The sequence below is a fragment of the Capra hircus genome, chromosome 3, assembly GCF_001704415.2.
Source record: "Capra hircus breed San Clemente chromosome 3, ASM170441v1, whole genome shotgun sequence".
Classification (NCBI taxonomy): Eukaryota; Metazoa; Chordata; class Mammalia; order Artiodactyla; family Bovidae; genus Capra; species Capra hircus.
Genome location: NC_030810.1, coordinates 96,485,750 through 96,513,150, shown reverse-complemented (window position 1 = coordinate 96,513,150; position 27,401 = coordinate 96,485,750). Strand labels below are relative to the sequence as shown.

The window sequence follows — 27,401 nt, the reverse complement described above, 5'->3', positions numbered from 1 at the left end:
ACGAGTGAATCATGTCATAACAAACCCTTGGAGCCTCTTTAACCTCCAGTGAAATTTCACTTCTATGTCTGAGGTCTTTGTAATGACCACCAGAACCACAGTCATTTTTGCTCTTGGGAATTCCTGCCTGTACCCCACTACTTATCTTTCCAAACTGGTCATGACTGTGTTGTCATGTTGTATTGTTCCTTTTATTTTCATAAGCATATCTTCTATCTCCAATTAGATTGAAGATACAGACCTTTCCTTATATGCCTTTGTATTTGTAAGGTTTTGAGTGCAAAAAGAAAAAAAAATGTATTATCATCTTTTGTCCCCTAATAGCACCTAACATAGTGTTTGCACCAAGTAGGAACAAAATAAATGCATAAGGATGATGACTATCAGATTTCATTTAAAAAAAAATAGGGGTAGCCATCATAACTGTGGTAACATAGGCATCAGATTCATGCATTCTGCTTCAAAAACAATTTTGTCTGTTCTCCTTTGTTCCAGAAAGATGCCGTGAAGCGAATATTCTCGGGCATTCAGCCTACCGGAATCCCCCACCTCGGCAACTATCTGGGAGCCATTGAGAGCTGGGTGAGGTTACAGGACGAGCATGACTCTGTGCTGTACAGCATTGTTGACCTACATTCCATCACTGTCCCCCAAGACCCAACCATCCTCCGGCAGAGCATCTTGGACATGACTGCTGCTCTTCTCGCTTGTGGCATAAACCCAGAGAAGAGCATCCTTTTCCAGCAATCTCAGGTCAGCTTCTCAGATTAGAACTGAGAAAACTTTCATTTTCAGATTATTTGAGGAAAAAAATCAGTGGTTTATATAGCTCCTGTTTGTGATTTTTTTTTTGGCCATTCAAAGGTGACTTCATCAAATGTAACTGTTTCATTTTCATTTTTCCCTGTATTCATATCATTGAGTATTATTATAATGCAATAATATTTTCAGCTTTTTCCTGAACTGTACTTGTAAGTTTATAATGCTTCATATACCAAAAATTGTATCCCATTATTACTTCTAACTCAAGAATTGTTTTTCTGTATTGGGTTGCATTCAAACTGATGAATTCATGCTGTTGATTAGTTTCCTGGTGATGAGGGATAGAATTTAGTAACTGATGGTTTTACATAACTCCAGTGTTGCTTTGCTGGGTATTGCATTTGGAAAGTCTATTGGATAATTCCTATTGTTCATTCTTTGTATAATAACTTTTGAGAAGATTTGAAAGAGCTAGCTGGGAAATTGGAAGATGATATCCAGTATATTGAGTCCAAGCCAAAAAAGGCCTCAGAACAAAGCCAGAGTATTTGACTCATATCTTTACTATGGATGAATCAGTTTGCTCTTGGACAGGCAGATAATCTGGCCTAGAGACAGAGCACTTAAGAGACTCCCTAGCAAAGAAGATGAGAGTTTTAACTGAATCATGCTTTACATTACATGTTTTCTTTAACCTGATGACAAACCCCAGCCAAGGAATAGTATGTTATACATGTTTTGGCATAATTTAACATGTATGCAAGTGTGGTATGTGTTATACATGTGTACAACTCCTTTCTTGACCATAAACTTCTGACACTCATTATTTTTATGCATATTTAATCACCCACAGAACTTAATGTAATGATTCACACACAGCAACCATTTAAAAATATGTAATGAATGAGAAGAATATCTTCAAAAAAATAAATGCAGTTATCAACTTAAACTTGTTGCCAGATTAGAGATAATCTGAAAGAATAATAGAATCTAATCATTAACATGACTTTTAAAGGCAGTTTACCTCAGTTTCCTTTTTCACTAAGGAAAGTCAGGAAGGCTTTCTTTACATATGACTTTACAGATTGAATCTTGGACAGATCTAATTGTTATCAAGAACTTGCTTATGTTGAACAAACATCTGCCTTCCTGTAATGTTCAGCCACTCACTTAACTTCTCTCTGAAAATACACAATAAATAAACTCTGTCTTCCACATGACTGCTATTCCAATACTTGGAGGTATTGCTTGTGCATCCTTCTTACCCTCCAGGTGCTTGTTCCATAGGACTTACCTTCTTCATACTAGCTGTCCCTAGATGTCTCACCCTCCTGGTTGTCCTACCTCGAAAGCATTCCTACCTTTTCTCTGAAAAGATGGTGCCTCTCATATTTCATGAAACAATGTCTATCCAAACTCTTCACACCCCTCTCTCACATTATAATTATCAGAGCCAGTCTAGTAATTATCAGAGCCAGTTTTTGAGTCACCTAATGCATTTTCCAAGGCATACCATCTTCACTCCATCTTAGCTGTTTTTGATATAAGCTCTCTTTTGGTCCTTATGTGATACTCTTTTATTAAAGAATTTATTTTTAATTAGAAGATAATTGCTTTATAATACTGTGATGGTTTCTGCCGTGAATCAATGTGAATGGGCCATAGGTATACATATGCCCCTTCCTCTTGAACCTCTCTCTTACCTCTGTCCCCATTGCACCCCTCTAGGTTGTCACAAAGCACTGGCTTTGGGTTCCCTGTGTCATACAGCAAATTCCCACTGGCCTTTGATTTTGCATATGGTATTGCATATGTTTCATTGCTACTCCCTCAAATCATCCCACCCTGTCCTTCCCCACTGTGTCCAAAAGTCTGTTCTTTAAGTCTGAGTCTCCTTTGCTGCCCTGCAAGCAGGATCATCAGTACGGTCTTTCTAGATTCCATCAGTTCGGTTCAGTCGCTCAGTCATGTCTGACTTTTTGTGACCCTATGGACTGCAGCACACCAGGCCTCCCTTTCCATCACCAACTCCTGGAGTTTACTCAAACTTATGTCCATTGAGTTGGTGATGCCATCCAACCACCTCATCCTCTGTCCCCTTCTCCTCCCACCTTCAATCTTTTCCAGCATCAGGGTCTTTTCAAATGAGTCAGCTCTTTGCATCAGGTGGCCAAAGTATTGGAGTTTCATCTTCAACATCAGTCCTTCCAATTAGGGTGGACTGGGTTGATCTCCTTGCAGTCCAAGGAACTCTCAAGAGTCTTCTCCAACACCGTAGTTGAAAAGCATCAATTCTTTGGCCCTCAGGTTTCTTTATAGTCCAACTCTAACATCCATACCTGACTACTGGAAAAACTGTAGCCTTGACTAGATGGACCTTTGTTGGCAAAGTAATGTCTCTGCTTTTTAATATGCTATCTAGGTTAGTCATAACTTTTCTCCCAAGGAGTAAATGTCTTTTAATTTCATGGCTGCAGTCACCATCTGCAGTGATTTTTGGAGCCCCAAAAAAGTAAAGTCTGCCACTGTGTCCACTGTTTCCCCATCTATTTCCCATGAAGTGATGGGACCGGATGCCATGCTCTTTGTTTTCTGAATGCTGAGCTTTAAGCCAACTTTTTTCACTCTCCTCTTTCACTTTCATCAAGAGGCTCTCTAGTTCTTCGCTTTCTGCCATAAGGGTGGTGTCATCTGCATATCTGAGGTTATATTTCTCCCGGCAATCTTGATTCTAGCTTGTGCTTCCTCCAGCCCAGCGTTTCTCATGGTGTACTCTGCATAGAAGTTAAATAAGCAGGGTGACAATATACAGCCTTGATGTACTCTTTTTCCTATTTGGAACTGGTCTGTTGTTCCATGTCCTGTTCTAACTGTTGCTTCCTGACCTGCATACAGATTTCTTAAGAGGCAGGTTAGGTGGTCTGGTATTCCCATATCTTTCAGAATTTTCCGCAGTTTGTTGTGATCCACACAGTCAAAGGTTTTGGCATAGTCAATAAAGCAGAAATAGATGTTTTCCTGGAACTCTCTTGCTTTTTTAGTGATCCAGCAGATGTTGGCAAGTTAATCTATGGTTCCTCTGCCTTTTCTAAAACCAGCTTGAACATCTGGAAGTTCACGGTTCACATATTGTTGAAGCCTGGATTGGAGAATTTTGAGCATGACTTTACTAGCGTATGAGATGAGTGCAATTGTGTGGTAGTTTGAGCATTCTTTGGCATTGCCTTTCTTTGGGATTGAAATGAACACTGACATTTTCCAGTCCTGTGGCCACTGCTGAGTTTTCCAAATTTGTTGGCATATTGAGTGCAGCACTTTCACAGCATCATCTTTCAGGATTTGAAATAGCTCACTGGAATTCCATCACCTTCACTAGCTTTGTTCGTAGTGATGCTTCATAAGGCCCACTTGACTTCACATTCCAGGATATCTGGCTCTAGGTGAGTGATCACACCATCGTGATTATCTGGGTCATGAAGATCTTTTTTGTACAGTTCTTCTGTGTATTCTTGCCACCTCTTCTTTATATCTTCTGCTTCTGTTAGGTCCTTATCATTTCTGTCCTTTATTGTGCCCATCTTTACATGACATGTTCCCTTGGTATCTTTAATTTTCTTGAAGAGATCTCTAGTCTTTCCCATTCTATTCTTTTCCTCTGTTTCTTTGCATTGATCACTGAGAAAGGCTTTCCTATTTCTCCTTGCTGTTCTTTGGAACTCTGCATTCAGATGTTTATATTTTTCCTTTTCTCCTTTACTTTTTGCTTCTCTTCTTTTCTCACCTATTTGTAAGGCCTCCCCAGATAGCCATTTTGCTTTTTTGCATTTCTTTTTCTTGGGGCTGGTCTTGCTCCCTGTCTCCTGTACAGTGTCACAAATCTTCATCCATAGTTCATCAGGAACTCTGTCTATCAGATCTAGTCCCTTAAATCTAAATTTCACTTCCACTGTATAATCATTAGGGATTTGATTTAGGTCATACCTGAATGGTCTAGTGGTTTTCCCTACTTTCTTCAATTAAGGCTGAATTTGGCCATAAGGAGTTCACGATCTGAGCCACAGTCTCCCAGTCTTGTTTTTGCTGACTATATAGAGCTTCTCCATTTTTGGATGCAAAGAATATAATCAATCTGATTTTGGTGTTGACTATCTGGTGATGTCCATGTGTAGAGTCTTCTCTTGTGTTGTTGGAAGAGGGTGTTTGCTATGACCAGTGCGTTCTCTTTTTGAAACTCTATTAGCCTTTGCCCTGCTTCATTCTGTACTCCAAGGCCAAATTTTCCTGTTACTCCAGATGTTTCTTAAACTTCCTACTTTTGCATTCCAGTCCCCTATAATGAAAAGGACACCTTTTGGGGGTGTTAGTTCTAGAAGGTCTTGTAGGTCTTCATAGAACTGTTCAACTTCAGCTTCTTCAGCGTTACTGGTTGGGGCATAGACTTGGATCACCATGATACTGAATGGTTTGCCTCAGAAACGAACAGAGATCATATATACATGTTAATATATGTATATATAGATTCCATATATACGTGTTAATATATGACATTCATTTCTTTTCTTTCTTAATTTACTTCATTCTATATAATGATTCTCGTTTAATCCACCTTATTAGAACTGATTTAAGTATGTTCTTTTTTATAGCTGAGTAATATTCCATTGTGTATATGCACTACAACTTCTTTATCCATTCATCTGTCAGTGGACATCGAGGTTGCTTTGTGTCCTAGCTATTGTAGACAGTGCTGTAGTGAGCATGCGGGTACATGTGTCCTTTTCAATTATGGTTTCCTCAGGGTATATGCCCAGTAGTAGGATTGTTGAATCATACGGTAGTCTTAGTCCTAGCTTTTTGAAAGAAATCTCCACACTGGTCTCCATAGTGGTTGTATCAATTTTAAAAATTATGTTCTATTTCCGTAATTATTCTAGGTGAAAATGTCCAATCTCTGCAAAGTAGCCTCTTGTCAGACTGTTTTTTAAAGCAACTTTTAAAATTAAAGGTATATGTACAACTGCATCCAGTACTTGCACTTTGAGCTCATGGCCCCAGAAGGAACTACTCTATTTTAAATATGTTCTCTGTTGTAAAGGGTTTTTGGCAGTGACCTCCATAAATATATAACAATTTGCAATTATTGACATATCTTCTTCCACATGGTATATTGTTGTTCAGAATAGCAATTGAAAGAGTAATTCACAATATGGGGAGCTTTTTAAGAACTCAAAGTGAGGGATAATAAAATTCACCTTCCCTTTGGTTTTTTATGTTACACAGTGAGCTCTCTGGTTCCCCAACTGATTGTAGGTCTAGGTCAGAGAGTGGAGGCAACTGGGGCTGCCTGTTTCCTCGCTGGCCTCTAAACTGTCTCACAGGTCCCCTCTTACCATCCCTGACTTCAGCTCCCTTGGGGGAATTTTGATAGTTTGCCATGTAAAATTTGAGAAGAGTACTCATCAGCCCATATTCCACAACTTGTCGCACAAAAACAGTGTGAAAGACTTCCTCAGATATCTTTCTGTCCTCAAGGCATGCTTGGTCTGGGCCATTTCCTTCTTTAACTCAGGCAACCAACATTATTACAGCTCAATGGGTAGACTGGTTATTGTATCAAATTTTCTTTCCTGTTTAAAATATTTAATGAATAAAACTTGAAATATATGTAGAAGAGTAGGAGAATAGTATACTTTACCCCCATCATTTATTAACATTTTGTAATTTGTCTCTCCAATTTTTTTTTAATATGCTTCTTCATGGTTATCTTTGCCAATTTTATTTATTTATTCATTTGGCTATGCTGGATCTTCATTGTGGCCTACAGCGGCTTCTAGTTGCTGCATGTGGGCTTAGTTGCCCTGAGGCATGTGGGATTTTAGTTCCTGGACCAGGGATTGAACCCACATCCACTGTATTGGAAGGCAGATTCCTAATCAGTGGACTACCATGGAAGATCCCGTGTTGTTTTCCTTGTTGAAGTATTTTATAGCAGATATCACACATCATGGCATTTCTTGCCCTAAATATTTCAGCATGCCTTTCTAAAAATTCAGGAAATTTTCTTACATAACCACAATAGTGTCATCAGACTTAACAAAGTTAATAATAGTCCCATATTATCACCTAATACCCAGTCCATGTTCAAACTATGCTGGTTCTCCCAAAATGTGTTTTATAGTTGGCTTATTTAAATGATGATCCAAGTAAGGTCTACAAATAACATTTGATTATGGATCTTAATTCTCTTGTTTTTCCTGCCTTTTGATTTGTTGATCGTTTTATTTCTGTAAAGTTAATCTTTCCTTATTTAAAACTTTTGGCTTTTGTGCTACCACTTTTTTCATGCCTTTAGTATGTTAATCAGCTTTTCTTTTACTCACTATAAAATTAGCCTTTTTGGGCATAAACATGAACCTTAATTTTCTTCCTAAGGCACTACTTTTGCAAGTTATATAGACAGTTTCTGACTTACAGTGGTTAAACTTATGATGGTTTGAAAGCTATATACATTCAGTAGAAACTGTACTTTGAATTTTAGATTTTGATCTTTTCCGTGGCTGATAATGTGTAGAAAGATACTCTGTTGTGATACTGGGCAGCTCCAAGTCAGCCACAAGATCACCAGGGTAAATGATCAAGACATAACCAATCTGTTTTCCACTTTGAGTACAGTGCTCAATAAATTACATGAAATATTCAACACTTTATTATAGTATAAGCTTTGTGTTAGAGCCCCTGGAGAAGGAAATGGCAATTCACTCCAGTATTCTACCCTCAAGGCAAAAATCCAAACTCAGTTTCTAGAAAACCCTTCAACCATAAGGTCCCTGAGAATATCAGGTCAGTGTTTCTGCCTCTCCACCACTTTTTATCACAAGTTATTTTGTGTTCAAATGATCTGATTAAATTTTATCAAGAATTCTTAAAGCAGAAGTTAGAATATTTTCTTGTTTTGAGAAAACTTGATAAATCAATTCTTAACTTATAAAACAGATAAATTAGAGATCAGTTGTGTAATTATAACAAGAGATTTTTTTTAATATTGGGAATTTTGTAGTGCTTTTAAGCATTTAGTTGATCATAAAATATGATAGGAATTTAGAAAACAAACTATTGAGAGCCAATGCCAGTTAAAATCGGTTATTCTTGCATTTGCACACACACAATTATTTACAAGTAAAATGAAGAATTTTTGAAATTGTGAGTTAGAAAAAAATATTTTTTTTACATTACATAAGTGTTCTTTTCATGTTCATCCACTGTGTTAAGCAAAGTACATACGGATAAATATAGAGACCCGTTCCGCAGGCCATTGTTGTCTACCAGAGTAAGTTCTAGTTATTGTTTGAAATAGGGAAAGAATTTAGCTATGTTGAGATGCTGATTTTATCAATTATTTTTATCTCCAGTCTTTTGCATTCTTTCTCAGCAGTCTCACTGGAATGATTGAGACTTATTGAAGATTTTTCTCATTATTTTCTTTTTCTTTCTTTCCCACTGGCCTCTAGTCATGGTGCTTCCCCTAAAATATGTTTGCCATATGTGGGGAATTTTTCAGAGCCTCTCCTCTAAAAGGTGTGCCTATGTGCATGAGTGTGTGTGTGTGTGAGTGAGAGAAGGAGAGAGAAGACGCCTGCCTGTGTGTGTGCTTGGCAAAGCTTTCCATCCAAATGCCAAAGTCAGTGGTCTTTTATTTCTAGCAGGCTTGAGTGCAGATCCAATCTGATTCTCACAGCTGTCTCTGAGGTGCATGTCTCCACATCTTTAGTTTTTACTTTGCTTGGGATTGAGTCACCCTGCAGATGGAAGATAAAAGTTGGAGTTCATAGCTTTAGGCATTGGCTTTCTGCCAAGGCTAAGAGAAAAGGACAACTTTGACCATCAGACCTCCTGTTACAGAGGGTCCGAAACAGTCCAGGGAAGAGTCCAGGGCAAAGAACGAAATCTGCAGCTTCAGAATGTGGCCTCATTCTCTAATTAGGGCGAGGTTTGGTTTCCCAGGAAACAAAAATCAATAATAATAATACAGGAAGGGGAACTATGAAGGAACCAATTTCCGAATGAGGGCCAACGGAACTGACTACATGAATCTTGGCTCAGTAAATAGAAACAAAAGTACCTGACCCATGGTGCTTGTCTTAAAGATACAAAGCCAAAGCCTAAACTAGGACTGGGAGTCTCTTGTGTTTGCATTTATCCTCATAATTTTGGAAGCATGTTTAAGTATGTATTAATATCTGTTAAACTCTCAAGTTGTTAGGCTACTGACAACAGGTATACGTTCAACGCAGAAAGCAAGCAAACAAACCTCTATATAAGTTAATGGTCTTGAGGAATCTATTTGTAAAATTGGCGTCACTTCCAGAGTTTCCAGGGAGAGGCAGAGGTTCTAAATGACCCATGGAATAAATAATAAAGAGAAGTTAGGAAAATTATTAAAATACCCAAACTTCTCATGTTATTTCCTTCTCTAAAAGGTTTCCACTAGTACCACTTCCTTGCCTAGATCTATACTCATGTGTGATTCGATGAGAAGCTATTGTGTTTGTGTTGCTTCCATCCTGGAGCACAGAGTTAGGTCGCATCTTAATTACACCTCCAAGAAGAGGTTTTTTACTATCAGGGCAGTGAGTATGGGCTCTGAAGCCAGATACAGTTTGAATCTCACTGTGATCTCTTCTCGTTGTAACATACTAGGCAAGTTACTGAAGCTCTTTGAATACCCTTTATAATGTCTATAATAAGGATATTTAAATAATATGACATATACATATGATTCCTGACAGATGTTAACTTTTTCTCTCACCTTACCTCACCACACACATACTGTCCCCAATCCAGGCTTCTTGATTTAAGGATGGAGTGCATTTGTAAGATGAAGATCTAATTAGTGACAGTGCCTCTCTTTATTCCCAATGACAAAATATTTTCACAAGAGTTTATTATGAGAAATATTTCAAACATTGAGAGGAGTGTGAGTATGGATGGCTGCTTTTTGAAATGCTAACCTTTTGGCATACTTGCTGCATGCAGTTTTTGTTTTTAAAGAAGTAAAACATTACAAGTAAAGTCAAAACTGTTTAGCTCTCTCTAGTCTCATTCTGCTTTCTGCCTCCCCAGAAACTGTGTGTGAAAGTGTTAGTCACTCAGTCATGTCCGACTCTTTGTGACACCATGGGCTATAGCCCACCAGGCTCTTGGAATTCTCCAAGCAAGAATACTGGAGTGGGTTGCCGTTTTCTTCTCCAGGGGATCTTCCTGACCCAGGAATTGAACCTGGGTCTCCCTCGTTGCAGGCAGGAGATTTAATCATTTTGACTGCTGTATAATATTCCATTGTCTGGCTCTATCACAATTTATTTATCCATTGTTGTTTTCCTGGCTAAAGATATTTAGATTTTTTCCAACTTTTTGTTATTATGAATATTATTACAATGGGCATACTTACATATGCTTTTTGTGCACCTCTGAAAGCCTCCCCAGAGGGAACCACTATACTGAATTTAATATTCATCATTCCCATGTACCTATTTACATTTTTATTGCATATGATTTGGCCATAACAATCCATATTATTTATTTTGTATGTGTTAGAACTTTACATAAATAGCCTTATGCTGCACATATCTTCCTGAATCTATATTTTTGTATGCAGTATTAATTATGTGTTCGAGATTTAATAATTTTGACAGCTGTATGATATTCCATTGTCTGGCTCTATCACAGTTTGTTTAATCTATTGTTATTTTCCTGGCAAAACATATTAAGATTTTTTTCTAACATTTACAGTGGACATACTTACATATGCTTTTTTTTCACCTCTGAAAGGCTTTCCTAGGTGTGCATACCCAAGAGTGGAATCATGAGGATATATGACATCAGTGTTAGTGAATTATTGCCAGCTCAGTTCAGTTCAGTCACTCAATAGTGACTGACTCTTTGCGGCCCCATGGACTGCAGCATACCATGCTTCCTTGTCCATCAGCTTCTCAAACTCACGTCCATCAAGTCGGTGACACCATCCAACCACCTCATCCTCTGTCATCCCCTTATCCTCCTGCCTTCAATCTTTCCCAGCATCAGGGTCTTTTCAAATGAGTCAGTTCTTCACATCAGGTGGCCAAAGTATTGGAGTTTCAGCTTCAACATGAGTCCTTCCAATGAATATTCAGGACTGATTTCCTTTAGGATTGACTAGTTGGATCTCCTTGCAGTCCAAGGAATTCTCAAGAGTCTTCTCCAACACCACAATTCAAAAGCATCAGTTCTTCAGCGCTCAGCTTTCTTTGTTGCCCAACTCTCACATCCATACGTGACTACTGGAAAAAATATTCCAAGGAATATTGCCAGATTGCTCTCCAAACTGGCATTCCAACTTACGTTCCACGAAAAGAAGAGTTTCCTTTGGTCTATGGCAATATTTGGACTTCCCTGATGGCTCAGATGGTAAAGCGTCTGCCTACAATGTGGAAGACCCAGGTTCGATCCCTGGGTTGGGAAGATCTGGAAAAGGAAATAGCTACCCACTCCAGTATTCTTGCCTGGAAAATCCCATGGAAGGAGAAACCTGGTAGGCTACAGTCCATGGGGTCGCAAAGAGTTGGACACGACTGAGCAACTTCACTTTCTTTCTTTCTATGGCAATATTTGGTATAATTAGACATTATTTTTGCCATTATAAAAGATGGAATATCTTATCTCATTGTTTTAATTTGTATTTCCCTGACTATTGGTAAGGTTAAGCATTTTTTCATGTTTAAAACCTTTTGTTTTCTTCTGTGAATTATTTCTTCACCCCTCTTTCCCACTTAAAAAAATTGTATTTTTTTATTGTTTGTAGAAGTTATTTCTTTACATATCCTGAATATTAATCCTTTGTCTGTTTTACATTGCCTTTTTTCAGTCTATGGCTTGTCTTTTTAAATTTGTAAATGGTGTCTTTTATTATATGGAAGTGTTCATTCTAATGCAGTCAATTCAGCCTTTGCCTATATGGTTTTATGCTTCTGTTTGTCTTTTGAAGTAATTGTTCTCTGGCCTAATGTCATAAAGCTATTCTTTATGATTATTTTCTAAATATTTTAAAGTTTTGCTTTTCCCATTTAAGGATTATCTACAAATAAATCTTACCATCTTTAGATTGTACACATTTTGGCAGATTTTTATTTGCATTATTTTTAAAAAACCACATTTGAAATTATCAGCACAGATCATATCAGGAGTGTCTTTAAGTATTGGGACGATGTCTAGCACATGTGATGGATGCATATTTTCAAAATTCTAACTTTTGCTTGAAATCTGACATTTTATCATTAGCAACACTTTTTGTGAATTGTTTTCCTTGGAATTCCCATCTTCCCTTTTTTCTCTTGACCTTTGCTAGAGGCTACTCTGTTAACCTTTCTGGAGCACAGATTTGGTTTTATGAGACTCTTAACATATCTTGGGCTTTCCAGGTGGACTAATGGTACAGAACCCACCTCCCATTGCAGGAGATATAAGAGACATGGGTTTGATCCCTGGGTCAGGAAGATCCCCAGGAGGAGGGCATGGCAGTCCACTCCAGTATTCTTGTCTGGAGAATCCCACAGACAAAGGAGTCTGGAGGGCTACCATCTATAGGGTCGCAAAAAGTCAGACATGACTGAAGCAACTTAGCATGCATGCACGCGCTGTTGTATCTTTCTTTTCTGTTTCCTTAGTTTTGTTGTTTCCTCTCTTGCTTCCGTTTTCTTTGATATTACTTTGTTGTTATTTTTATTAAGTGGACCTCATTAATTTTAGCCATTCTTATTTTCTAATATAAATGTAAATATTCGTTTCCTTGTAAGTACTGCTTTATCAGCATCTGCAAAGTTGTGATATGTAGTGTTTTCACCATAACTCATTTGTAAGTGATTTCTAGTTTGTTATTTCTTATTTGATCGGCAATTTATTTAGAAATAGGTGTTTTAATTTCCAAATACATGACTCTCTTTTAAAAACCATTTTACCCATTTGAATTACTAAACTTAAAAAATACTGATATGGCTAAGTTTTGGTAAGGATGTAGAGCAATGTGAGCTGATACATTGCTATTAAGAGTATAAAAAGTCAGTTTCTTATGAAATTAAACATATACTTATCGTGAGACCAAGCAATTCCTAGGCATTTATCCAAGAGAAATGAAAACATTGTCTGCAAAATGGCTTGCGCTTCCTTTGCAGCTCAGTTGGTAAAGCATCTGCCTGCAATACAGAAGACCCAGGTTCAGTTCCTGGGTTGGAAAGATGCCCTGGAGAAGGGAATGGCAACTCCATCCAGTGTTCTTGCCTAGAGAATCCCATGGACAGAGGAGCCTGGCAGGCTACAGTCCGTGAGGTCACAAGAGCCGGACATGACTTAGTGACTAAACCACCACATAAATGTTCATAATGGTTTTGCTCGCAGTAGTCCCAAACTAAAAACAGTACAAATGTCCACCAACAAATAAATGATTTGTAGAACATTCAGTCAATGGACTGCTATTCAAAGTGAAAAGGAGTATGTAACAATATGAAGGAATAGCAGAAACGTTATGCCGAGCGAAGACTACGAGAGAATAATTCATATTACATAGTAACATTTATTTGATATTCTAGAACAGACAAGACTAATCCATAATAACAAAAAGTAGATCAGTGGTTTCCAGGAGCAAGGGTGAGGAAGGGATGAAGAATTAACTGCAAAGTAGTATGAAGAGCCTTTCTGGTGGCATTGAGTTGCTCTGTATCTTGATTGGTGTGGATTTATTAAAGTTCCTAAGACTGAGCAGCTAAAATGGGTCCGTCTTACTGTTTGTACATTATGCCTCCCTGGTGGCTCAGAGGTTAAAGCGTCTGCCTGCAATGCGGGAGACCTGGGTTTGATCCCTGGGTCGGGAAGATCCCCTGGAGAAGGAAATGGCAACCCACTCCAGTATTCTTGCCTGGAGAATCCCATGGACGGAGGAGCCGGGTAGGCTACAGTCCACGGGGTCGCAAAGAGTCGGACACAACTGAGCAACTTCACTTCACTTCAAAGTTTATTTAATATTAAGTTTTTGTTATAATCAGTAGGCACTTAGAATGTTGTATAAGTCAAAAGAAAAAAAAGAGAAAAACCCATGGAACTGTGTGAGAACATTATAGATAGTTCAACGTAGTTGTCTTTCAGACATTTAAAATGATAAAGGCAAAGTAAATATGGCATGAATATGTCATGTGAGCTTCTGAGTCACCCAATCACAATGTAACCAAAAAACAACCTGCTCACAAATGTAGCCGGTAAACTAATAATTTGATATATTGATGTAACATGCTCCCTAAACTTCTTGTAAAACCAGCAAGAAGCACTGTGAAACTAAGTGTTGCAACTGTTGACCCCACTCCAAGGAAAGTATTAAAGAAGCTTTGCCTGAGATAGTGCTTTGAATTAGACTGACAAGATCTTTTCTGCCAAGAATTTTAGGGAATTTCAGTCAAGAGATAAAAGAGTTTAAAATAAGCATATGAAAATCATCTTATGATTTAAGACTTCCATCATTTTCGTTTGTTTTTAAATTATTTTTAATTCATGTTTTTCCTTGTTTAAATATTATTTATCCCAATCAAAACAGCAACAAATATATGTAGGGAGAGATATCTTTTACGAACATATTTTGTACTTGCTTGTTATATATTACAAAATAAAGAACACATCTCAATGTTTGTTTGCTGGATTTTAATGAAGCACAATGTGACCTCTAATTTACCTGTCTTTCGTCTTTTCTTCTTATACTTCTTTATTGCTCTGATTAATTGATGTACTGATTCCCTCATTTCTTTTATGGTTTTCTCTTGATCCCAATGTTAAGGCAGTAACTTCATTTTCTTCTACTCTAATAGTTCATTTATTTCCTTTACTGATTCATCTTTAATCTCCAGAATTCTGTCCTGAAGTAGGTAGGTAGGTAGGTAGGTAGGTAGATCTATTATATATATTCTGCCCTTGTGAAGTTTCATCTGCTTCTATAACTTTCAGCTATCTTCTCTCAAATTTTGTTTCTATCCTTGACCTTTCTTCCTAAATTCAGGCATCTTTTGTGTGTGTTTCTAGCTGTCCTCTAGGGGAGAAGGCAATGGCAACCCCCTCCACTACTCTTGCCTGGGAAATCCCATGGACGGAATAGCCTGGTACGCTACAGGGGTTGCGAAGAGTCAGACACGACTGAGTGACTTCACTTTCACTTTTCACTTTCATGCACTGGAGAAGGAAATGGCAACCCACTCCAGTGTTCTTGCCTGGAGAGTCCCAGGGACAGGAGCCTGGTGGTCTGCCGTCTATGGGGTCACACAGAGTCAGACATGACTGACGTGACATAGCAGCAGCAGCTATCTTCTAGACATCTCTCTATGAGATCTTTCAGAAAATCTCAATGTGAACATATCTAAAACCACAGATTTGGCCTGTGAGCAGCAGTTTGCTAACCCCTACTGTATGAGGATTATATGTCCTCATTCACTGCCATGTGAGCAGCAGGCAGTGCATCAGATAGGAGAGACATCTGGTCATACTCCACTGATGCTGGGCTTGTCCGCATGACTTGTTTTAGCCAATGGAAAGTGAGTAAGCATGGTACATGCCATGCCCAAGCAGAATCTTTACAAGCCATTCCACGTTTGTTCTAACTCTCTTGCTCTTTTTCCTTCCTCCTAACTCAGTTTAGGTCCTGGAATGAGAAGGTAAATAAAGCAGAGTAAACTTCCCAGGCAGCTTCCCAGGTGGCACCAGTGGTGAAGAATCCGCCTGCTAAAGCTGGAGACAACAAGAGATGCGAGTTTGTTCCCTGGGTTGGGAAGATCCCTTAAAGGAGAAAGTGGCAACCCACTCCAGTATTCTTTTCTGGAAAAGCGTATAGGCGGAGTCTGGTGGGCTACAGTCCATAGGGTCACAAAGAGTCAGACATGACTGAGCGCACACACGCGCGCGCGCGCGCACACACACACACACACACACACACACGCCACCCTACAGCTACTAATAGGTGATGTGAATGAAAAAGAAACCATTGCTATGAGCCACTTATTTAGGATTGTTACCCAGCATAAGCTAGAAAAAGCAGACTAATACACTGCTATAGATTTTAAAAAATTCATATGTTTACACATACACGTGTATAAATTAGGCGATAAAACTTTGAGGGAGGTAACTTTTCAGTCTGGAGCAGACTTAAATAACTACTTATTTAGCTTTGGAAGTATTGGACTAAGAAAAAAGTATAGAAAAATCCAAATGTGTACAGATAGATATTCATTAGCAAACATAAGTACCAACAGGAGGCAGACCAGTTGAAGAGAGTGAATGAAAGTTTATTGATAAACTTTCTTTTAATTAAAATCAGAGTTATTTTAATTAAAATCAGATCCCCAAACAAGGCCCCTCTTAAGGGGATTTGCGATGGGGATGATAAGAATCTAATAAAGATAACTCAGCATGAAATTGCTAGTTTTTGAGAGAAAATGATAAATGGGAATTTGTGTCTGAACAGTCTTACAAGTGCCCAATCCAAAACTTAAAAGTACTTGATTCCTGGGAAGATAACATTTATATGGGAAATAGTAAAATCCCAAGGGACACTTAGACATTTGATCTAAGATTCATTGAATTAGCTAATTGCTTGAATGGATTTGATTAATACCTAACAACTGTATTTTTTTTTGTATCATGCTGTGCTGTACTTGTTAATTAAATGTTTTTGAAAAAATTTAAATTCAGCAAAACACAGGAAATAGTACAACAGACATTTATGTTCCCAACACCAAGGATGAATGTTGTTGACATTTTGTCATATTTGCTTGATCTCCTGTATTAAATCTCCTGTATTAAAGTTGAAGGACCCTTTCATTCTTTCCTTGCTCACTCCTTTCACCCCTCCTCCCTGCATCCCTTTTCTCTATCCCCAGGCAACGAAATCTTGGACTTGTCCTTTATCAGTCTAGCCAATTTGCCACACCTGTTTTCATGTGCAATCCCATGAGCAATATACAATAGTTTTAATTGTGTGGTTTTAAAAAAATGATACAAGTCGTGCTGTATTGTAGAATTTTTTACAATTTTCCTTTCCCACATAGCAGTATGTTCTTGTGATCACATGTTAATTTTTTATATTTGACTAGAGTGCCATTATACAAATATGCCACCTTTTATCTAGATATCACCCTGTTGATAAACCTTTAATGTTTTCATTTCATGCATTCATTTAACAAATATTTATTGAATACTTACAGTGTCCAGATCCTGTGTCAGATACTCATATCAATGAAGAAAAGAGACAAAAACCTTTGCCACCATGGTACTTGTATTGGGGTGACACAACATAAATGATGACTATAATAAATAAACCAAACAAAGTATATTAGAAGGTGATAGGTTATATAGAAAGAGGCTAAGGGGAATTGGGAGTGGTGTTGAGGGAAACACAAGTTGTTATTTTAGACAGCATGGCTGGGTAAGTTCCCTTGATAAGATACTATTACAGCAAAGACTTAATGTGAGGGAGTTAGTGAGGTGAGTATGTGGGGAAAGAGAATTGCTATCAGAGAAGAGTCAGTGCAAAGTCCCTAAGCAGGGAGTGTGTCTGGTATATTCAGGAAACACAAGGAGGTCAGCAAGGCTGGAGAAGGGGGAGCAAAAAGGGTAAGAAGGAGGGTTGGAATCCAGACATTATAGGGTTAAGTAGGAAGAGATGATCATGACAGACCATGGTAAGGACCATACAATTCACTCATTTAAAGTGTACAATGAAATGACTTTTACTGTTCACAGAGTTGTGCATCCATCACCACAGTCAAATTTAGAACATTTTCATCACTCCATGATGAAACCCAGTACCCATGGGCAGTCACTTGCTTTGCTTCTCTTCCCTCTCCATGGCAATCTCTAATTCACTTTGTTTTCTATGAGTTTGCCTGTTGTGAACATTTCATACAAGTCCATTTTGTGATTGGCTTCTTTCACTTAGCATTGTGTTTTCTTTATATATATATATGTATATAAATTTATTTATTTTAATTGGAGGCTAATTACTTTACAATATTGTATTGGTTTTGCCATACATTGACATGAATCCGCCACGGGTGTACATGTGTTCCCCATCCCTCTGGGTCATCCCAGTGCACCAGCCCTGAGCATCCTGTATCATGTATCGAACCTGGACTGGCGATTCATTTCACATATGATAATATACATGTTTCAATGCCATTCTCCCAAATCATCCCACCCTCGCCCTCTCCCACAAAGTCCAAAAGACTGTTCTATACATCTGTGTCTCTTTTGCTATCTCGCATAGAGGGTTATCGTTACCATCTTTCTAAGTTCCATATATATGCTTTAGTATACTGTATTAATGTTTTTCTTTCTGGCTTACTTCACTTAGTATAATAGGCTCCAGTTTCAGCCACCTCATTAGAACTGACTCAAATGTATTCTTTTTAATGGCTGAGTAATACTCCATTGTGTATATGTACCACAGCTTTCTTATCCATTCGTCTAGCATCTTTTGGTAATATAACTCCAGTACTTTGGCCTCCTCATGCAAAGAGTTGACTCACTGGAAAAGACTCTGATGCTGGGAGGGATTGGGGGCAGGAGGAAAAGGGGATGACAGAGGATGAGATGGCTGGATGGCATCACCTACTCAATGGATGTGGGTTTGAGTGAGCTCTGGGAGATAGTGATGGACAGGGAGTCCTGGCATGCTGCGATTCATGGGGTTGCAAAGAGTTGGACACGACCGAACAACTGAAATGAACTGATCAGTACTTCATTGTTTTTATTGTTAAGTAATATTCCATTGTATACAATGAACAATATTTTGTTCATTCATTCATTGATCAGTGAATTCATTACTTAGTATTTAGGTTGCTTCCACTTTTCCAGGGTGCTTCTCTGGTGGCTCAGAGGTAAAGAATCCACCTGCCAATGCAGGAGATGTGGGTTAAATCCCTGGGTTGGGAAGATCCCCTGGAGAAGGAAATGGCAGGCCAGTATTCCTGCCTGGAAAATCCATTGACAGAGGAGCCTAGGAGGCTACAGTCTTGGGGTCGCAAAAGAGTAGGACATGACTTAGCAGCGCTTTTTCAGATATTTTCCACATAAAAAATGCTACTCAGAAAATTTCTGTAAAGTTTTTTTTATAGTTGTATGTTTTAATTATCTTGGTATAGATCTAGGAATGAGATTGATGGGTGATACGGTAACTCTATATTTAACATTTTGGGGAACTGTTAAAAGTGTTTGCAGTGATCAATGCAAAGAAATAGAGGAAAAGAACAGAATAGGAAAGACTAGAGATCTCTTCAAGAAAATTAGAGATACCAAGGGAACATTTCATGCAAAGATGGGCTCAATAAAGGACACAAATGGTGAGGACCTAACAGAAGCAGAAGATATTAAGAAGAGGTGGCAAGAATACACAGAAAAACTGTACAAAAAAGATCTTCACGACCCAGATAATCACAATGGTGTGATCACTCATCTAGAGCCAGACATCCTGGAATGTGAAGTCAAGTGGGCCTTATGAAGCATCACTACGAACAAAGCTAGTGAAGGTGATGGAATTCCAGTTGAGCTATTTCAAATCCTGAAAGATGATGCTGTGAAAGTGCTGCACTCAGTATACCAGCAAATTTGGAAAACTCAGCAATGGCCACAGGACTGGAAAAGGTCCGTTTTCATTCCAATCCCAAAGAAAGGCAATGCCAAAGAATGCTCAAACTACCACACAATTGCACTCATCTCATACGCTAGTAAAGTCATGCTCAAAATTCTCCAAGCCAGACTTCAGCAATACGTGAACCGTGAACTTCCAGATGTTCAAGCTGGTTTTAGAAAAGGCAGAGGAACCAGAGATCAAATTGCCAACATCTGCTGGATCATGGAAAAGGCAAGAGAGTTCCAGAAAAACATCTATTTCTGCTTTATTGACTATGCCAAAGCCTTTGACTGTGTGGATCACAATAAACTGTGGAAAATTCTGAGAGAGATGGGAATACCAGACCACCTGACCTGCCTCTTCAGAAATCTGTATGCAGGTCAGGAAGCAACAGTTAGAGCAGGACATGGAACAACAGACTGATTCCAAATAGGAAAAGGAATACATCAAGGCTGTATATTGTCACCCTGCTCATTTAACTTCTATGCAGAGTATACCATGAGAAACGCTGGACTGGAAGAAACACAAGCTGGAATCAAGATTGCCGGGAGAAATATCAATAACCTCAGATATGCAGATGACACCACCCTTATGGCAGAAAGTGAAGAGGAACTCAAAAGCCTCTTGATGAAAGTGAAAGAGGAGAGTGAAAAAGTTGGCTTAAAGCTCAACATTCAGAAAACAAAGATCATGGCATCCGGTCCCATCACTTCATGGGAAATAGATGGGGAAACAGTGGAAACAGTGTCAGACTTTATTTTTTGGGGCTCCAAAATCTCTGCAGTTGGTGACTGCAGCCATTCTTTTCTTACTCCTTGGAAGAAAAGTTATGAGCAACCTAGATAGCATATTCAAAAGCAGAGACATTACTTTGCCAACTAAAGTCCGTCTAGTCAAGGCTCTGGTTTTCCCTGTGGTCATGTATGGATGTGAGAGTTGGACTGTGAAGAAGGCTGTGCGCCAAAGAATTGATGCTTTTGAACTATGGTGTGGGAGAAGACCCTTGAGAGTCCCTTGGACTGCAAGGAGATCCAACCAGTCCATTCTGAAGGAGATCAGCCCTGGGATTTCTTTGGAAGTAATGATGCTAAAGCTGAAACTCCAGTACTTTGGCCACCTCATGCGATGAGTTGACTCATTGGAAAAGACTGTGATGCTGGGAGGGATTGGGGGCAGGAGGAGAAGGGGACGACCGAGGATGAGATGGCTGGATGGCATCACTGACTCGATGGACGTGAATTTGGGTGAACTCCAGGAGTTGGTGATGGACAGGGAGGCCTGGCGTGCTGCGATTCATGGAGTCACAAAGAGTCGGACATGACTGAGCGACTGAACTGATCTGAACACTACTTGGTAGGAGAGTTCTACCACCAATGTACAAAGTGTCCCTGACTTAGGATTGTTCAACTTACAGTTTTTCAACTTTACAATGGTACAAAAGCAATAAATATTGTAGCAGAAATGGTACTTTGAATTTTGAGTTTTGATTTTTTTTTTTTTCCCTGGACTAGCAACTCTCATGATGTTGGGCGTCAGCAGCAAGCTACAGCTTCCAGGCAGCCCCATCATCATGGGGGTAAACAACTGACACACTTACAATTCTGTACCTATGCAACCATTCTGTCTTTCACTTTCAGTACAGTATTCAATAAATTACTTGAAACATTCAACATTGTATTATAAAATAGATTTTGTCTTAGATAATTTTGCCCAAATGTAGCTAATGTAAATGTTCTGAGTATGTTTAAGGTAGGCTAGACTAAGCTATGATGTTCTGTATGTTAGCTGTATTAAATGCATTTTCAACTTAGGATATTTTCAACTCGATGGATTTATCAGGAAGCAACCCCACTGTAAGTTGAAGAAGATCTGTAAAGGAGTCCAAATTCTTCTTCTTTTTTTTTTTTTTTTTAAACTATTCTAATGACTGTAAAGTGATAGCTCAATGTGTTGTTTTTTTCTCAGTGTGGTTTTGATTTGCATTTTCCTAATAGACTAATGATGTTGAGCAGTTTTTCATGTGCCTATTAGTCATTTATGTATCTTCTTTGAAGAAGTATGTTTTCAAATCCTTTGCCCATTTTAAATTGGATTATCTGTCTTTTCATTGTTGAAGGATGAGTTTTTTACATTGTCTGGATACAACTTTCTTATCAGACATGATTTGCAGGCAACTTCTCCTGTTTTGTAAATTGTCTTTTACTTTCTTGATGGTTCCTTTGAAATACAACGTTTTAAAATGTTGATGAAAACCAGTTTATCTATTTTTTTTTCTTTTGTTATTTGTGCCATTGGAGTCATGGACTAGCAAATCACTGACTAAGACAAGGTGAAATAGGAAAACTTAGTCCTATTTTTTTTTCCAAGCAATTTATACTTTTGGCTGTTACACTGAGGTCCCTGATCCATCTTGAGTTAATTTTTATGTATGGTGAGAAGTAGGGGCCCAGCATCGTTCTTTTGCGTATAGATAAGTGTCTGTGGATATTCAGTTGTCCTAGCATTATTTGTTGAAGAGACTATTCTTTCCGAACTCTCACTTCTTTTCCACTGATCTGTCAGTTCAGTTCAGTTCAGTCGCTCAGTCATGTCTGACTCTTTGCAACTTCATGGACTGCAGCATGCCAGGTCTCCCTGTCCATCGCCAACTCCCGGAGTCCACTCTAACTCACATCCATCAAGTCAGTGATGCCATCCAACCATCTCATCCTCTGTCGTCCCCTTCTCCTCCTGCCCTCAATCTTTCCCAGCATCAGGGTCTTTTCCATGGAATCAGTTCTTCTCATCAGGTGGCTGAATTATTGGAGTTTCAGCTTCAGCATCAGTCCTTCCAATGAATGCTCAGGACTGATTTCCTTTAGGATGGACTGGTTGGATCTCCTTGCAGTCCAAGGGACTCTCGAGTCTTCTCCAATACCATAGTTCAAAAGCATCAGTTCTTCAGCGCTTAGCTTTCTTTATAGTCCAGCTCACATCCATACATGACTACTGGAAAAACCATAGCTTTGACTAGATGGACCTTTGTTGGCAAAGTAATGTCTCTGCTGTTCAATATGCTGTCTAGGTTGGTCATGTTTTTCCTCCAAGGAGCAAGCAAATTTTAATTTCATGGCTGCAGTCACCGTCCACAGTGATGTTCTATGTTTATACTAGTACTACATTTTCTAAATTAGTATAGTACTACATTGATTGATTTTGGGGTGTTAAAGCAAGCTTGCATTTCTAGGATAAATCCCACTTGATTATGTTGTGTAATGCTTCATGTATGTTGCTGGATTTAATTTGCTAGTGGTTTGTTGAGGGCTTTTGCATCTGTATTCATGTCATTGGTCTATAGTTTATTTTGTTATGATACCTTTGCCTGGTTTTGGTTTCAATGTAATACAGGTCTCCTAGAATGAGGAAGTGTGCCCTCTTCTCTTATTTTTTTGGAAGAGATTGTGAAGAATTTATATTAATTTTTTAAATGTTTATAGGAATTCACTAGTGAAATCTGCTCTCTACCCACCACTGAGGGTTCATTTTGTTATTGTTGCTGTGTCTGCTCATTGACTTTTCTGCAGCAAATCTGTAAACTCCATCTTCACAGTCCTGTGTGGTCACTACAGTCTCTGCTGGGTTAGCTTAGTGTTCAGGTAAAGATTGAGCTTGTTGTCGTTATTGTTTAGTCATGTCCAACTCATTGTGACCCCATGGACTGTAGCCTGCCAGGTTCCTCTGTCCATGGGACTTCCCAGGATGGAGTGGGTCACTGAGCCCACCGATGATTGAGCAGAAATGTCTAAATGCTTTGATTCTCATGTGCACAGCCTTGCCAGAGGCCCAGGAGCATGTCAGATCTTTTCAAAGCCCTCCATAAGCAAATCATTTCCCAGTTTTTCTCCATAAGATTTTTTAGCCAGCATCTTGTTTTTCTCCTTCTGGTATCAGCCTCTCAGGCAGCAGTAATATTAAGTCATTGCTGGTGATTATTTCTGAAACATGTCCCAAAGAGAGGACTTTTCCAACTGAGTGAACTCTAAATCAGGTCAAATAATCACCAGTCCTGCAAATGAGGGGCTTTTCTCCATTTTCCAAATGGGCAGCTGTCTGGCTGAATAGTGACAGTTCTCTGGGGTTGGGTCTATATGAGGAGCTCCACACCTCAACTTTCCCTACCATTGGCTGCTAGGCTGCTGTTTTCATGACCATGCAGACATGGGGAGAGACTGATGGGGATCAGGCAAATTAAAATGCCACCAGGCTCTCTGTTCTTACTGAGACTGTGATTTTTTTCTTAATTATTCTTCAGATGATTACAAGCCTTTGGTTAATTTTCAAGAGTTTTATAAAAGTTGACTTTGACTGTTTTTGCTTGTGTCTCATTGTTTTTATGGAGGAGCAGATTTTCAGAGGTTGTTACTCTGCTGTTTTAGCAGTCCTTGAAGGAAATGGCAATCTACTCCAGCACTCTTGCCTGGAAAATCCCATGGACAGAGGAGCCTGATAGGCTACAGTCCATGGGGTAGCAAAGAGTCGGACACGACTGAGCGACTTCACTTTCACATTCACTTTCCACCTTTTCTAAGCACCAGAAAAGTTTTCATTTTATTTTGTTCAAGACCAAGTGTAGTTAGATTTGCAAGCCTTTTGTCTATTTTCACAAGCTGAACACACCCATGTACAGGTTACATGGTTAATTTGTGTTGATCTTTATTCCCCTTTCCATTTACTTAACCATCCCTTTCCCAAGATAACCTGTTTTTAAATTCAATATAATTTAGTACATACTCTTTTACGTCTGGCTTCTTTCATTCAACATTATGTTTATGAGATTCATTCATGTTCTTAAGCGTAATTTAGTCTTCCCCATTGCTGTAGTATTCCCTTGAGTGAGTATACCACGATATGTGCATTCTATGTAGGTGGACATTTGGATCACTTACAATATAGGGCTATTACAGTACATTCTTGCACGTATATTTTTGTGAACATATGTAAACATTTCTGTTAAGGTATATACATAGAAATGGAATACCTGGGTCATATGTTATATGAATGCTGAGTATTAATGGATACAGTCAGCATTCAAAGGCGGTGGAACAGTGTTTACATTCCCACAGCACGGTTTAAAGGGCTTCCTTGGTGACTCAGAAGGTAAAGCATCTGCCTACAATGCAGGAGACCAGGCTTCAATCCCTGGGTCAGAAAGATTCCTTGGAGAAGGGAATGGCAACCCACTCCAGTGTTCTGCCTGAAGAATCCCATGGACCGAGGAGCCTGGCAGCCTACAGTCCATGGGGTTGCAAAGAATCGGACACAACTGAGCAACTTTCGCTTCACTTCAGCATAGTATAAGTGTTGTTTACTCAATATCCTGACCATACTTGATAGTATTTTGGGTTTTTCAGCTTAATCATTCTGGTGAGTGTGTAGTGGTATCACTAATTTGCACTTAGAACATTTGGTCGGTTTTCATAAGGTGATACTGCTTTCTTCTTATCAATTTGTAAGTGTTCTGTACATATTCTGTATACCAATGTATTCTGTTTGCAAACATCTCTTCTCACTCTGTGACGTGCCTTTTTTTCCTCTTTTTAAAAAATAATTTTTATTTATGTATTTTATTTTTGGCTGTGCTGGGTCTTCATTGCTGCCTGTGGGCTTTCTCTGGTTGCAGCGAGTAGGGACTATTCTTCATTGCAGTGTGCTGGCTTCTCACTGCAGTGGCTTCTCTTGTTGCATGCCCCCTGCATTGACAGGTTGATTCCCAACCACTGAACCACCAGGGAAGTCCCTTTTTCCCTCTTTAATGGTTCAGGAGACTTTGGCATCAAGTGAAGAAGGACAGGGAGTGATCCCTGAGAGATGGGAGACAATAGCTCCAATTTACTGCCTGGAAAGAATTCCCAAGCAAAGCACCCAGTGTGAAAGTGTTAGTTGCTCAGCTGTGTCTGATTCTTTGCAACCCCATGGACTGTAGCCAGCCATGCTCCTCTGTCCATGGAATTCTCCAGGCAAGAATACTGGAGTGGGTTGCCATTTTCTTCTCCAGGAGATCTTCCTAACCCAGTGATCGAACCTGGGTCTCCTGCGTTGCAGGCAGATTCTTTACTATCTGAGCCACCAGGGACGCCCCTTTTAATAGTGGTGTTTGATAAAAATATGTTATTAATTTTAATGTAGTTTCAATTATGAAGATTTTTGCTCTCTGTTTAGTGCTTTTCAGATCCTATTAAAAATTCATACTGACCGAAGGAAATTAAAGATGCAATCAGCTGGTTTATTTTTTCTACAAATTTTTAAAAATATTTAGGCAAAAAATTTTAGCCAACCCTGAAGAATACCAGTGTTTCCTCATGAGCATATTTTAAAGATGCTTGTCCTCTTTCATTCACAAAAGCACCAGCAAAGAATCAAGTCTTATACAGCTGTATTCCAGAATAGTTTTTTTCCTTCCTATCAAGCCCAGCAGTTCCACTGAGTACATTTCTTAGACCATTTGTTTGTAATCCCCATCTGCTGTTTTCAGAGATAAAGGGGCCCATTAGAGTTGAAGTTCTCTCACTTTCTGCTCTCCACTGTTATCCCACAAGATAGACCCTCATCTGTATTTATTTCTCTTCCTCATGTTTCAGTGGAAGATGTAGGTTTATCCCACCTTAAAAAAACAAACACAATTTTTGTTCTCAATCCCTACCACTTACCTTTGTTTCTATCCTCCTTGAAAAAGAAATGTCTTACACATGTGATTAAATTACATTGAATTAAATACAGCCACACAATGAGCGCATGTAATACTGGTGAAATCTCAATAGGCTGGATGGATTGTATCAAATTCTGTTTCCTGGTTGTGAGGTTGTACTGTATTTATGCAAGGTGTTGCCTTTGGGGGAAACTGAGTGAAGCGTATACTGGATCTCTCAGTAGTATAATTTCTTACAACTAGAAGTAAATCTATAATTATCTCAGCTTAAAAAGTTAAAAGATTCTTTCTGAAATTTATAATAATAATGACTGAATCGCAAGCTGGAATCAAGATTGCTGGGAGAAATAACAACCTCAGATATGCAGATAACACCACCCTAATGACAGAAAATGAAGAGGAACTAAAGAGCCTCTTGATGAGGTGAAAGAGGAGACTAAAAAAACAACTGGTTTGAAACTCAACGTTCAAAAAACTAAGATCAAGGCATATGGTGCCATCATTTCATGGCAAATGGAAGGAGAAAAAGTAAAAGCAGTAACAGATTTTATTTTCTTGGGCTCCAAAATCACTGCAGATGGTGACTGCAGCCATTAAATTAAAAGATGCTTGCTTCTTGAAAGAAAAGCTATGACAAACCTAGACAGTGTATTAAAAAGCAGACATCACTTGGCCAACAAAGGTCTGTATAGTCAAAGCTGTGGTTTTTCCAGTAGTCATGTAAGGACGTGAGAGTTGGACCATAAAGAAGGCTGAGCGCCAAAGAACTGATGCTTTAGAATTGTGGTGCTAGAGAAGACTCTTGAGAGTCACTTGGATAGCAAAGAGATCAAACCAGTCAATCCTGAAGGAATTCAACTCTGAATATTCATTGGAAGGACTGATGCTGAAACTGAAGCTCTAATACTTTGGCCACCTGATGCAAAAAGCTGACTCATTGGAAAAGACCCTGATGCCAGGAAAGACTGAAAGCAGAAGGAGAAGAGGGCAGCAGAAGATGAGACGGTTAGATAGCATCACTGAACCAATGGACATGAATTTGAGCAAACTTCTGGAGATGGTAAACAACAGGAAAGCCCGCCATGCTGCAGTCCATGGGGTCACAAAGAGTCAGAGACCACTTAGTGACTGAACAAGAAAAGCAATCATTTACTGAGTGCTTACTGTATGCTAGGTACTCTACCAAGCACTGTCAGGTGAATACTGTTGTTAATCTCATTTTATACATGATAAAACTGAGGCACAGAGAGGTTAAGTCATTTATAC

At 38.9% G+C, this 27,401-nt stretch overlaps 1 protein-coding gene across 4 annotated transcripts in view; it reads left to right on the top strand.

Annotated features, from left to right (window-relative positions):
- The window catches only part of WARS2 (tryptophanyl tRNA synthetase 2, mitochondrial), a 102,864-nt gene that overhangs the window by 42,993 nt on the left and 32,470 nt on the right, over window positions 1-27,401 (top strand). For 3 of the 4 annotated variants that reach the window (XM_005677794.3, XM_005677791.3, XM_018045978.1), the window contains exon 2: window positions 496-753. In XM_005677794.3, coding sequence (XP_005677851.1) covers window positions 496-753 — 258 coding nt within the window. The remainder of the gene's footprint in view (window positions 1-495; window positions 754-27,401) is intronic. The other variant, XM_018045979.1, reaches the window with a different exon arrangement.